Genomic DNA, 15,218 nt, shown 5'->3' on the forward strand with positions numbered 1-15,218 from the left:
GCAAAAAATAAAAACGGCAGAAGTGATCAAATACCACTAAAAGAAAGCTCTATTTGTGGGGAAAAAAAAGGACGTCAATTTTGTTTGGAAGCCACATCGCACAATAGTCAGTTAAAGCGACGCAGTGCCGAATCGCAAAAACTGTCCGGGTCCTTTACCTGCATAAAGGTCCGGTCTTAAGTGGTTAAAGGTTAATTTCTCACATGTGTGGCTTTTGAAATCACAATTAGTGTCTGTGTATAAATAATCAATGAGTTTGTTAGCTCTCACATGGATGCACTAAGCAGGCTAGACACTGAGCCATGAGGAGGTAGAAAAGAACAGTCAAAAGACCTGCGTAACAAGGTAATGAAACTTTACAAAGATGGAAAAGGATATAAAAAGATATCCAAAGCCTTGAATTTGCCAGTCAGTACTGTTCAATCACTTATTAAGAAATTGAATATTTGGGGATCTCTTGATACCAAGCCAAGGTCAGGTAGATCAAGAAAGATTTCAGCCACAACTGCCACTGGAATTGTTCGGGATACAAAGAAAAACTCACAGGTAACCTCAGGAGAAATACAGGCTGCTCTGGAAAAAGATGGTGTGGTTCGTTTTTAAGGAGCACAATATGATGATTCTTGAACAAAAAAGAGCTGCATGGTCAAGTTGCCAGAAAGAAGCCTTTACTGTACAAGTTCCACAAAAAAGCCTGGGGTAGATTCAGCAAGCAATTACGCCTGCGTATCCATAGATACGCAGCGTAATTGCTAAGAAGCGCCGGCGTATCAACTTTCTGTATTCAGAAAGCTCGATACGCCGACTGTAGCCTAAGATACGACTGGCATAAGTCTCTTATGCCGTCGTATCTTAGGCTGCATTCTGACGCTGGCCGCTAGGTGGCGTTCCCGTAGTTGTCAGCGTAGAGTATGCAAATTGCATACTCACGCCGATTCACAAACGTACGCGCGCCCGGCGGTCGTGTTTTACGTTGTTTGCGTTCGTCGCTTTCGTCGTAAGGCTGCTCCTGCTATTAGGAGGCGCAGCCAATGGTAAGTATAGACGTCGTTCCCGCGTTGTGATTTTCGAAATTTACGTCGTTTGCGTAAGTGGATCGTGAATGGCGCTGGACAGCATTTACGTTCACGTCAAAGCAAATGACGTCCTTGCGACGTCATTTACCGCAATGCACGTCGGGAAATTTTCCCGACGGAGCATGCGCAGTACGTTTGGCACGGGAACGCGCCTAATTTAAATGATCCACGCCCCCAGGGGATCATTTAAATTACGCGCGCTTACGAAGCGCCGCCGCAAATTACAGAGCAAATACTTTGTGAATGAAGCGTAGCTCCAGTAATTTACGGAGGCGTAGTGTAAAAATGGTACGCTGCGCCGCCGTAGCAGTGCGCGCCCCTACCTGAATCTACCCCCCTGGTTACAATATGCCCAACAACACCTTGACATGCCTCATTGGGCTTTTTTGTGGCATTGGCGCAGTAAATGCTTCCTTCTGGGAGCTCATCTATTCAGTTTTTTTTTTTTGTTCAAGTATCGTTGAATTGTGCTCCTTAAAAACAACCACACCATCTTTTCAGAGAGCAGCCTGTATTTCTCCTGAGGTTACCTGTGGGATTTTCATTGTATCCTGAGCAATTCTTCCACCGGTTGTGGCTGCAATTTTTCTTGGTCTACCTGACCTTGGCTTGGTATCACAAGAGCCCCTAATTTTCCATTTCTTAATACGTGATTAAACAGTACTGACTGGCACATTCAAGGCTTTGGATATCTTTTTATATTCTTTTCCATCTTTGTAAAGTTTCATTACCTTGTTATGCAGGTCTTTTAACTGTTCTTTTCTACCCCCTCATGGCTCAGTATCTAGCCTGCTTAGTGCATCCAAGTAAGAGCTAACAAACTCATTGATTATTTATACACAGGCACTAAATGTGATTTAAAAAGCCACAAATGTGAGAAATTAACCTTTAATTGGCATTTTAACCTGTGTGTGCCACCTTCTGTGTCTGTACCAAGGCCAACATTCCAGGGTATGTAAACTTTTTATCAGGGCCATTTGGGTGATTTCTGTTATCATCATGATTTAAAAAGGATCCAAAAAACTTTGATAATAAATGGCTTCATGTGATCACCATCCTTAAATTGGAAGTAAACCCTCCTATCGTTTTCAGCCAAGGAAGCGGCCATCTTGAGCTCTGTTTAATCTGCAACTGCCATAATGCTGTACATGTGACCTGTTATGAAACCAGCCATTGGATGGTTTGGCAGTTTGGTTGAGAGCAAAAACAAATGTGACAGCTAGCATTTCCGGCATGCCGGGAATGTTAACTGTTTTTGTAACTATGAAATTGAAGGGTTTACTTCCACTTTAAATATAAGACAGTTTTTTGGCATGATCAGTCATATTTTCAATATTAATGCCAATATTTCACAATTTCTCCCTGGATATGCAAACTTTTGAGCACATCTGTACCTCATTGTGGACAGCGATGTCATCCCTGGGTCTCTATGCTTCTCTATGCAATGCAAGCATATCATGGCTGATGGGAGGGGCTTGCAGGGTGCTGAAAACATCACAACACCCTGCCTCTGTACTTTTATTTTTGGTTATTTTGTAACCAAGCCATCACACTCACAAGGGATATTGCATCCTAATTATTGTTTCTCTTTCCTTTTATGCAGAAAAGGATATTGTAGATATGAAAAAAATACAAGCCCTGCCATTGTTGAAAATGCTAGATGCCTGGCCCCTCTGGTGATGCAATTACAAGCTGCAATGAGGTGAATTACACCTACTTCCAGGGCCTTAATATAGAGCTCTTTATCTTTTGTCCCGGCACATGTGCACCAATCATCAGCCACCAAAAACTGTTTACTCCCTCAGGGCTGGAATGGGACAAAAATTTGGCCCTGGACTTCATCCAGACCGGCCCACTTTGACAGGTGACAGGTCTCTCCCATGCCAGCCGGACAATACCTGCCCCCCCCCCCCTTCACAAGCCATTAGCTGTTCTACATTATTTCTCTTATAGGCAGTACCAGTTTGCCCCCCCTAATGGGACAAGATTAGGCAGGAAAGTGAGAAACTCCCAGGCCATAACTGTTGAGTCAGCTGTCTGTCCCCTCCCCCATGCTCCTTCTGGTCCCCCCTGCTCCTCTGTCCCCCCCCCCCCACTCTTCTGGTCCCCCCTGCTCCTCTGTCCCCCCCCCACTCTTCTGGTCCCCCCATGCTTCTCTGGTCCCCCCATGCTTCTCTGGTCCCCCATGCTTCTCTGGTCCCCCATGCTCCTCTATTCCCCCCCATGCTGCTCTGGTCCCCCATATGCTCCTCTGGTCCCCCCATTTTTCTCTGGTCCCCCATGCTCCTCTATTCCCCCCATGCTGCTCTGGTCCCCCATGTGCTCCTCTGGTTCCCCATGCTCCTCTGTTCCCCCCATGCTCCTCTGTTCCCCTCCATGCTCTGCTGGTCCCCACATTCTCCTCTGGTCCCCTGCATGCTCCTCTGGTCCCCCATACTTCTCTTGTCCCCTATGCTCCCCTATTTCCCCCCATGCTGCTCTGGTCCCCTGTGTGCTCTGCTGGTCCGCCGCATGCTCCTCTGCGTGCTCCTCTGGTCCCTCCTATGCGCCTCTCCCCCCCCTCCATACTGCTCTGGTCCCCCATATGCTCATCTCTCCTCCCCCCATGCTGCTCTGGTCCCCCATGTGCTCCTCTGGTTCCCCATGCTCCTTTGTTCCCCCCATGCTCCTCTGTTCCCCCCATGATCCGCTGGTCCCCACATTCTCCTCTGGTCCCCCGCTTGCTCCTCTGGTCCCACCATACTTCTCTTGACCCCTATTCTCCCCTATTTCCCCCCATGCTGCTCTGGTCCCCTGTGTGCTCCGCTGGTCCCTCGCATGCTCCTCTGCGTGCTCCTCTGGTCCCCCCTATGCTCCTCTCCCCCCTCCCCCCATGCTGCTCTGGTCCCCCATATGCTCATCTCTCCTCCCCATGCTGCTCTGGTCCCCCATATGCTCCTCTCCCTCCCTCCATGCTGCTCTGGTCTCACATATGCTCATTCTCCCCCATGCTTCTCTGGTCCCCCATATGCTCCTCTCCCCCCCCCCCCCCATGCTGCTATTGTCCCCCCATAAGCTCACCCCCCCCCCATGCTGCTTTGGTCCCCTCCGTTCCTCTGTCCCCCCCCCCCCCCCGGTAGTCCCGATGGCCAGTACATGCCTGGACTCCATAGAGGTATATGGGGGACCCCCCAGGCACTGCACAAAGAATGCATTTGTGCAGGAATTAGGGGGTGTTCGGTACAAATAGGTAAGAATTTTATTATATCAATATATTCACTTACCTTGATTTGCTGGAGTTGCCCTTTAACACCGGCAGAATGGTTTGGTCCGTATTCTTGTCTGAACGAATGGCACCTGTATCCTGTTTTGGCAGATCGCATATTCGATGGGTGTGCTCCAGTTTCATAACTGCACGTTCTTGAACCCTGAAACCTTGTGGTAATGCTATCAGACTGGATAGTTTTTAGTCATATTGCTCAAGTGCACTTCTAGATATTATACCAAGATAATAAATGCCCATCATTTTCTATCCCTTGGGTTGGACTGGCTAATTTTGAATTTTGGCCATTCAATATACACTGTATTGCCAAAAGTATTGGTACACATGCCTTTACACGCGCATGAACTTTAATGACATCCCAGTCTTAGACCGTAGGGTTCAATATTGAGGTGGCCCACCCTATAACAGCTTCGACTCTTCTGGGAAGGCTGTCTACAAGGTTTAGGAGTGTGTCTATGGGAATGTTTGACCAATCTTCCAGAAGTGCATTTGTGAGGTCAGGCACTGATGTTGGATGAGAAGGCCTGGCCCGCAGTTTCTGCTTTAATTCATCCAAAAGGTGTTCTATTGGGTTGAGGTCAGGACTCTGTGCAGGTCAGTCAAGTTCATCCACCCCAAACTCACTCATCCATGTCTTTATGGACCTTGCTTTGTGCACTGGTGCTCAGTCATGTTGGAACAGGAAGGGGCCATCTCCAAACTGTTCCCACAAAGTTTGGAGCATGAAATTGTCCAAAATGTCTTGGTATGCTGACGCCTTAAGACAGCACTCAAAAATTCCACTCGCCTGCTCGCATTTTGCGAGAGGATTTTGAGGGCTGGTGAGTGTGGGCTGCCTGGGAGCAGAGGGGGGTGAGCACCGCCGGTAGCCTAGATTTATTGGGAGTGATCTTAGGGGAAGAGAGAGGAGAGTCGCCGCCACCGCCGCCTGGTTGTTCAGAGCGCGGGGAACATAACAGCTTTCAATTCATTAGCTGTGTGTTACCCGCCGTGTGCCGTCATATACAGCCCCTCCCCCTTGTCCGGGCACTTTGATAGACAGATCACCCATCCCAGGATTGTAGGGTGATCTGTCTATCAAAGTTTCCCGGACAAGGGGGAGGGGCTGTATATGACGGCTCGCGGCGGGGAACACAGCTATTGAATTAAACAATGTTATGTTCCTCGCTCTGATCAACCAGATGGCGGCGGCTCGCCTCTCTTACCCAGCACAGGTAGGCTGCACTGGGGACACATGGCTGCACTGGGGACACATGGCTGCACTGGGGACACATGGCTGCACTGGGGACACATGGTTGCAATGGGGAAACATGGCTCCAATGGGGACACAGGGCTGCTATGGGGACACAGGGCTGCACTGGGGACACATGGCTGCACTGGGGAAACATGGCTCCAATGGGGAAACATGGGGACACAGGGCTGCTATGGGGACACAGGGCTGCCCTGGGGACACATGGATGCACTGGGGACACAGGGCTGCACTGGGGACACATGGCTGCACTGGGAACACATGGCTGCAATGGGGACACATGGCTGCACTGGGGCACAGGTTTCATTGGTAGACACGGACAGGCTGCATTTTTGGGCAAGGATAAAGTTGTTGTTAATATTTATTTTTATAACTTAATTCTGCATAAAACATTTAAGTGTCATTTCATGAGATAATTTATGTGGGCGTGTATAGGGGCTGGATTAGGGGCAGGACATGATAGGGGTTGGGCGGGGCATCTGGTGGCGAGTAACCCTTGAGGCCTGGCTAGTAGCTCAGGACTTGAAATTTTGAGCCCTGCCTTAAAAGTTCCCTTCACTGGAACTAAGGGGCCAACCCCAACCCCTGAAAAAACAACCCCTTCCTGTTTCAACATGACTGCGCACCAGTGCACAAAGCAAGGTCCATTAAGACATGGATGAGCATTTTTATTGTGAAAGAACTTGATTTCCTGCACAAAGTCTTAACCTCAACCCGATAGAACACCTTTGGGATGCCAGGCCTTCTCTTCCAACATCAGTGCCTGACCTCACAAATGCACTTCGAGAAAAATGGTCAAACATTCCCATAGACACACTCCTAAACCTTGTGGACAGCCTTCCCAGAAGAGATGAAGCTGTTATAAGCAGCAAAGGGTGGGGCAACTCAATACTGAACCCTATGGACTAAGACTGGGATGCCAATAAAGTTCATGTGCGTGTAAAGGCAGGCGTAATAATACTTTGGACAATGTAGCGTATATGGCGAGTATACCTGTGTGTCAGACAGAACAGTGGGTTTAGGCATAGCTCCCAACTGTCCCTGATTTGGAGCAATGTCCCTCTGTCCCTCTTTCCTCCTCATTTGTCCCTCATTTTGGTCTGATCTATAGGGATGTATATACAATTATTTTTATCTTTCAAAATGTGTTTCCCAGTGCTAAACCTTTCATCCAATTTTTCAATTCTTGTGTTTGTAAATGTCAAAAGCCAGTAGTGGTATAAAAAAAAAAAAAAATTGTGGGTTTTAACTAATGTTTTTATACTTTTTTGGTATGATTCTCCTTTCTCATAAGCCCTACCCTTTTTATAGAATCCACCCAATCTATCCCCTGTATTCCACTTGCTTCCACCCATGGTGTCAGGAGTGAGTCTACAGCTCAGCATCACAGGACAGAGTATATAGCCCCAGAATCACAGGACAGAGTATATAGCCCCAGAATCACATAGAGTATACAGCTCAGCATCACAGGACAGAGTATACGGCCCCAGAATCACAGGACAGAGTATACAGCTCAGCATTACAGGACAGAGTATACAGCCCCAGAATCACAGGACAGAGTATACAGCCCCAGAATCACAGGACAGAGTATACAGCTCAGCATTACAGGACAGAGTATACAGCCCCAGAATCACAGGACAGAGTATACAGCCCAGCATCACAAGACAGAGTATACAGCCCCAGAATCACAGGACAGAGTATACAGCCCCAGAATCACAGGACAGAGTATACAGCTCAGCATCACAGGACAGAGTATACAGCCCCAGAATCACAGGACAGAGTATACAGCTCAGCGTCACAGGACAGAGTATACAGCCCCAGAATCACAGGACAGAGTATAAAGCCCCAGAATCACAGGACAGAGTATACAGCTCAGCATTACAGGACAGAGTATACAGCCCCAGAATCACAGGACAGAGTATACAGCCCAGCATCACAAGACAGAGTATACAGCCCCAGAATCACAGGACAGAGTATACAGCCCCAGAATCACAGGACAGAGTATACAGCTCAGCATCACAGGACAGAGTATACAGCCCCAGAATCACAGGACAGAGTATACAGCCCCAGAATCACAGGACAGAGTATACAGCTCAGCATCACAGGACAGAGTATACAGCCCCAGAATCACAGGACAGAGTATACAGCCCCAGAATCACAGCACAGAGTATACAGCTCAGCATCACAGGACAGAGTATACAGCCCCAGAATCACAGGACAGAGTATACAGCCCCAGAATCACAGGACAGAGTATACAGCTCAGCATCACAGGACAGAGTATACAGCCCCAGAATCACAGGACAGAGTATACAGCTCAGCGTCACAGGACAGAGTATACAGCCCCAGAATCACAGGACAGAGTATAAAGCCCCAGAATCACAGGACAGAGTATACAGCTCAGCATTACAGGACAGAGTATACAGCCCCAGAATCACAGGACAGAGTATACAGCCCAGCATCACAAGACAGAGTATACAGCCCCAGAATCACAGGACAGAGTATACAGCCCCAGAATCACAGGACAGAGTATACAGCTCAGCATCACAGGACAGAGTATACAGCCCCAGAATCACAGGACAGAGTATACAGCCCCAGAATCACAGGACAGAGTATACAGCTCAGCATCACAGGACAGAGTATACAGCCCCAGAATCACAGGACAGAGTATACAGCCCCAGAATCACAGCACAGAGTATACAGCTCAGCATCACAGGACAGAGTATACAGCCCCAGAATCACAGGACAGAGTATACAGCCCCAGAATCACAGGACAGAGTATACAGCCCCAGAATCGCAGGACAAAATATACAGCTCAGCATCACAGGACAGAGTATACAGCTCAGCACCACAGGACAGAGTATGCAGCCCCAGAATCACAGGACAGAGTATACAGCTCAGCATCACAGGACAGAGTATACAGCTCAGCACCACAGGACAGAGTATGCAGCCCCAGAATCACAGGACAGAGTATACAGCTCAGCATCACAGGACAGAGTATACAGCCCCAGAATCACAGGACAGAGTATACAGCCCCAGAATCACAGGACAGAGTATACAGCCCCAGAATCACAGGACAGAGTATACAGCTCAGCATCACAGGACAGAGTATACAGCCCCAGAATCACAGGACAGAGTATACAGCCCCAGAATCACGGGACAGAGTATACAGCTCAGCATCACAGGACAGAGTATACAGCCCCAGAATCACAGGACAGAGTATACAGCCCCAGAATCACAGGACAGAGTATACAGCCCCAGAATCACGGGACAGAGTATACAGCTCAGCATCACAGGACAGAGTATACAGCCCCAGAATCACAGGACAGAGTATACAGCCCCAGAATCACAGGACAGAGTATACAGCCCTAGAATCACAGGACAGAGTATACAGCTCAGCATCACAGGACAGAGTATACAGCCCCAGAATCACAGGACAGAGTATACAGCCCCAGAATCACAGGACAGAGTATACAGCCCCAGAATCACAGGACAGAGTATACAGCCCTAGAATCACAGGACAGAGTATACAGCCCCAGAATCACATAGAGTATACAGCTCAGCATCACAGGACAGAGTATACAGCTCAGCATCACAGGATGTCCCCCCAAAGTCTGAAGTACAGTAAACTGGCCCTTTAATTGGAAAGTTTAAAGACCCCTGCATTAAATAAATCAATATTTTTTTTCCTATTTTTTGCTTTAAAGACACCTTTAAAGCAAAAAAAATGAAGGTCCAGCTCTTCATATCCACATATGACACCAACAATGGGACGCTACTCCTCCTACTGACGCTAGTGATGGGACACTACTCATTCTGCTGATACCAATGATGGGGAAGTATTCCTTACCCTGATACCAGCAACAAGGCACTCTTCATCCCACTGACACCAATGATGGGGCCCTATTCCTCCCACTGGCACCATTGCTGGGGCAGAATTCCTTTCAATGATACCAATGATGGGGCACAATTCCTCCCACTGATACCAATCATGGGGTACGACTCCTCCCACTGATACCAATCATGGGGCACTATTCCCTCTACTGATACCAATGACGGGCCACAATACCTTACCCTGATACCAGCAATGAGATACTATTCCTCCCACTGACACCATTGCTGGGGCAGAATTCCTACCACTGATACCATTAATGGGGCACTATTCCCCCCACTGATACTAATCATGGGGCACTATTCCTCCCACTGATACTAATCACGGGCACTATTCCGCCCACTGATACTAATCATGGGGCACTATTCCGCCCACTGATACCAAAGATGGGGCATGGTTTACTCCCAGGGCATTTTTTACTCACACTGGCCACAGTCCACCCCCCCCCCCCTCCAAGTCTGAAGGACAATACATTGGCCCTTTGTTTGGAAAGTTTGGCAACCCCTGCTTTAAATAAATAACCCAGATATTGTTTTGGAAGACCTTTAAAGCAAAAAATAAGAAGGTTTAGCTCTTCATATCCCCATATGAGTTAAATCTTAACTATATTAGAAGCAATGTCAACGCGTTTCGGGTGCCATGCCCTTTTTCAACCAGTGCATCTGAATTTAATTGCAGTAGTTTCACATCTTGTGCTTAGTTTGGAATAAAGTGAGGCTTTACTTATATGCAGATATTTAGGGCCAGATTCACGTAGAATCGCGGCGGCGTAACGTATCATAGATACGTTACACCACCGCAAGTTTTCATTGCAAGTGCCTGATTCACAAAGCACTTGCGAGAAAACTTCCGCCGGCGGCCTCTGGCGTAAGCCCGTGTAATTCAAAGGGGCGTGTGCCATTTAAATTAGGCGCGCTCCCGTGCCGGAACTACTGCGCATGCTCCCTTTTGAATTCCCTGCCGTGCTTTGCGCGAAGTGACGTCATTTTTTCGAACGGCGACGTGCGTAGCGTACTTCCGTATTCCCGGACGTCTTACGCAAGAAGGAAACATTTTTAAATTTCGACGCGGGAACGACGGCCATACTTTATACAGCACATACCTAAAACGACGACTAACTTTGCAAAGGGAAACTAGACTAGCAGCGACGTAGCGAACGCGAAAAACCGTCGTGGATCGCCGTAATTACTAATTTGCATACCTGACGCTGGTTTACGACGCAAACTCCCCCCAGCGGCGGCCGCGGTACTGCATCCTAAGATCCGACAGTGTAATTCAATTACACCTGTCGGATCTAAGGGTTATCTATGCGTAACTGATTCTACGAATCAGTCGCATAGATAATCTGAGAGATACGACGGCGTATCTGAGATACTCCGTTGTATCTCTGCTGTGAATCTGGCCCTTAGTGCTGGGCTTTCCAATTTTCTACATGGGCGGTGGTAAAGCCACCCAAGCGCCTGCTCTTGAGAGGGAAGCATGGGAACAAATTAGTTATTCATAATCCTGCTAAAACCTTTTAATGCAAACCAAACCCCCAAAAAAACTGTTTCTTGTCAAGTGCCTCTCAAAGCATAATTCTAAAATCTCCCACCTCTCCGTGTGTGTCCTTTGTGTTTTTTTCTGGTCTGTCCGTCTGTCTGTCTGTCCAGGTGGAGAAGCCGAGCGTTCAGCCCTCCAAACCAAAAAAGACCACCCCAAGCCATAAACCTGTGAAAAAGGCCAAAGACAAGCAGATTACCCCGGGGCGAGCCACCAAGAAGAAGGTTGGCGAGACCACCTCCACCACCAAGCCGGATGACAAGGAGAAGAGCAAAGAGATGAATAATAAGCTGGCCGAAGCAAAAGAGTAATTTAATAGCACTTACTACTACTACTACCGTATTATTTTTACCGAGGCCACAGAATATGTTGGAGATTGCTTATGCTTTGATTGTATTCTAGAGTTCTCGTTCCTCTCTCTTTCTCTCTCTCTCTCTCTCTTTCTCCGTCTTCACTCGGTTGCCCGCACTTTTTCCGACACTGACCCGTTTCTAAAGGTTTTATTTTGTCGTACGATCAAAATGTGAGAATGGTCAATTCTATATGTGCTCACGGTGCTACAAATCAGAATGTATCGTTCCACGTGACGATTCGCCTTCCCCGTCATGTCCCTAAACTCCCGTGTGTGGTAACTTGGTGTAACATGTACTCAGTGGTTGAAAGTTGATAGTTGATAGCGTCTATGTAGTAGGACCGGGGGGGGGGGAGGGGGGGTGAACGGGGGTCTACTATGATAAAAGAAGTGGGGGCTTAGTGTGGGACCATGTAGGGAATAGCAATACCCATATGCAGATATTTTATAAGTACTAGAGATATATACATACACACATCAATATATCTATCCAACATCAAATCATGTTTTTACACCCAAAAATGCTTACGGTCTATGCATAGATTAGCTCAGTTGTGCTGCTAATCTAACCTATTGAGTAGCAACTGATCGCTAACAGCTAAAGGGATCTTCATGTTGAAGGCTACACAGCAATGTTTAAAGGGGTTGTAAAGGTTTTTTTTTTATTTTCTAAATAGGTTCCTTTAAAGCGGAGGTTCACCCGTACATAACACTTTTTCCCCTTAGATGGATGCTCGTTTTGTCTAGGGGAATCGGCTAGTTGTTTTAAAATATGATCCGTACTTACCCGTACGAGATGCATCTTCTCCGCCGCTTCCGGGTATGGGCTGCGGGACTGGGCGTTCCTATTTTGATTGACAGTCTTCCGAAAGGCTTCCGACGGTCGCATCCATCGCGTCACGATTTTCCGAAAGAAGCCGAACGTCGGTGCGCAGGCGCAGTATAGAGCCGCACCGACGTTCGGCTTCTTTCGGCTACGAGTGACGCGATGGATGCGACCGTCGGAAGCCTCTCGGAAGACTGTCAATCAAGAAGGAACCCCCGCTCCCGAAGACCCATACCCGGAAGCGACGGAGAAGATGCATCTCGAAAACGGTAAGTACGGATCATATTTTAAAACAACTAGCCGATTCCCCTAGACAAAACGAGCATCCATCTAAGGGGAAAAGATAACAAAATATATAATTGGGTGAACTCCCGCTTTAAGCTAGTGCATTGTTGGTTCACTTACCTTTTCCTTCAATTTCCCTTCTAAATGTTTTTTTTCTTTGTCTGAATTTCTCACTTCTTGTTCCTCCTCGGTAAGCTTGCCCCCATCATGCGAGCTGATCTGGCTGGGGGTTAGTCCGCCAGAACAGCTTACTGAGGAGGAACAGGAAGTGAGAAATTCAGACAAAGAAAACAAAGAAAAAAAAATTTAGAAAGGAAATTGAAGGAAAAGGTAAGTGAACCAACAATGCACTAGCTTAAAGGAACCTATTTAGAAAATGAAAAACAAACTTTTACAACCCCTTTAAAGCAGAACTCCAATTATTTCACACATAAAAAAAGTAGCCCAGCACTATGATATTCGCTGCATTAGATGGTGCTCTCCTGGGTTTATTGACAGCCAGCACTATTTACTCCACTTTCTATGAGCCCAGACTGGCATGGCCTGTGCTCATAGTATTGCACTGAACAGTGCTTACAGGTCTTAGATATCTGAAGTAAGGACCACCCAAAGCCTACCTACCACGTGACATCACCGGACCAACCAGAAGACCCTTGGAGAAAGGTATGGATACTTTTTTTGTTTTTAATGCAGGGGGGAGAAATGGTGGGAGACCTTTGAACATGAAGTTCTACTTTAATCACCCCAATTCCAGCATTCTTCTATCATCATCTATAATTAATTGCTACGTTATGCTGCTGTGTAACTTATACCACTTGGCACCATTGAAGCACAGTTGAGCTACTAAAATCACCAAGGTAGGTTAAGACCTATTCAGTAAAAAAAAAAATCTATTTTTCTGTTTCAGATCAGATAGGGAAGGGTTAGATTCTCTGCTGGGTTTTATTGCTTCTGTGTTTCCAACAAGAGAGGTTCTCATACCTCCCAACATTTTGAGACGGAAATGAGGGACACCTACTAGCAAACGTCATAGAACACACCCCCTGCCACACCCCCTTAAAGGAGAATTAATCAAAAAAAGTTTAATTAAATCCGCAAGGGCTTTTTTTTTTACCACTACTATTCCTTTATATTGGCTTTTAAAATTTACAAATGCAGCAATTTAGAATTTTCATGAAAGGTTTAGCACTGGGAAACACTTTTTGAAAGATAAAAAGTGCATGTTATATACATCTATATAGATCAGACCAAAATAAGGGACAATTGAAGGGCAAATAGGGACAGAGGGACATTGCTCCAAATCAGAGACAGTCCCTCCAAATCGGGACAGTTGGGAGCTATGGGTTCTTCTCTTCCCGTTCCAGTGGCCATCAAGCAATAGCTGTAAGCTGAACTTTCTTTTTCCTTGTTTTCAAGTTCGTTCTCTGTGTATACTCATAACACCTAAAAACTGAAAATTTATTATCAAATACTTACCGTAATTTTCCTTTCCTGATGGACTTCATGGCAGACTACGTGTGGACTCCGTCTGCCATGGAGTCTGTCAGGAAAAGTTTAAATTTATTGTCAAATACTTACCGTAATTTTCCATTCCTGATGGACTCCATGGCAGACAGAGTCCACATGTAGTCTGCCATGAACTATTATCAAATACTTACCGTAATTTTCCTTTCCTGGTGGACTCCATGGCAGACTACATGTGGACTTCGTCTGCCATGAAGTCTGTCAGGAAAACTGAAAATTTATTATCAAATACTTACCGTAATTTTCCTTTCCTGATGGACTCCATGGCAGACGGAGTCCACATGTAGTCTGCCATGAAGTCTGTCATGAAGGAAACTGCCATGAAGGAAACAGGAAGTTCAGCTAACAGCAATGGCATTGTGGATACCAGGGCCAAAAATGAAAGCAAATCTCTCTATTGGGGACACAGACAACAATAAAGTAAAATTCGGCTGACGTTCCACTCTCAGGCCTCGTACACACAACAGAGTATCTCGGCAAAAACCAGCAAGAAACTTGCTGGGATTTTTTTTTTTGCCAAGGAAACCGGTCGTGCGTACATTTTTCGATGAGGAAACTGTCGAGGATCCCGTCGAGCCAAAAAGAGAGCATGTCTTCTTTTTCCTTGACGGGAATGGAGAAACTTGCCTTGTCGAGTTCCTCGACAGCCTAAGAAGGAACTCGACGAGGAAAACCATGTGTTTCGCCCGTCGAGTTCCTCGGTCGTGTGTACGAGGCTTCAGTGTAGTAACCAATTGCAACCACTGCCAATGGCATCTTTGCTCTTGCACTGTATTGCTTAGTAAACCATAAATGATACTGCAAGCTCATTCCGAACTGGCTGTCCCACCATCCAGACCAAAAGTGTTGGACAGACTTAGTTAAACCGAGACTAGTTTGCAAACATGTATTATGATATTTCTTTTTTGTTTTTATCTGGGTAGATGGTAGACATTTCAAACGTGAATGCCAATTTGTGTATAAAAATTCCTGATCATTACACCAATAATAAGCAGCCCAAAAAAAGGTCAATGGACCTGTTTCCACCACTCTCTAAGGGTAGAATGATCGTAGATAGTGCTACCTTATAAAAAATAAATAAAAAATAAATCAGATTCTGTTTCTTTCTCCCTGAACATTATAGAACAAAAAATAAAAATCGGAGATAGCTGAACCCATAAACACATTTAATAATAAGATCCAAAGGTTTTAAACAAGTCCTAGAATAGAATTC

The 15,218-nt window shown here is 46.4% G+C and overlaps 1 protein-coding gene across 6 annotated transcripts in view; it reads left to right on the top strand.

The window, feature by feature from the left end:
• The window catches only part of MAP6 (microtubule associated protein 6), a 158,132-nt gene that overhangs the window by 91,869 nt on the left and 51,045 nt on the right, over positions 1-15,218 (top strand). For 3 of the 6 annotated variants that reach the window (XM_040340030.1, XM_040340032.1, XM_040340033.1), the window contains exon 3: positions 11,129-11,325. The exons of 1 other annotated variant lie outside the window; for it this stretch is intronic. In XM_040340030.1, coding sequence (XP_040195964.1) covers positions 11,129-11,325 — 197 coding nt within the window. Of the gene's footprint in view, positions 1-11,128; positions 11,716-15,218 lie in introns of those variants that run through there. 2 more of the 6 variants (XM_040340031.1, XM_040340036.1) reach the window with 1 other exon arrangement.

Source organism: Rana temporaria, chromosome 2 (assembly GCF_905171775.1).
Source record: "Rana temporaria chromosome 2, aRanTem1.1, whole genome shotgun sequence".
Lineage (NCBI taxonomy): Eukaryota > Metazoa > Chordata > Amphibia > Anura > Ranidae > Rana > Rana temporaria.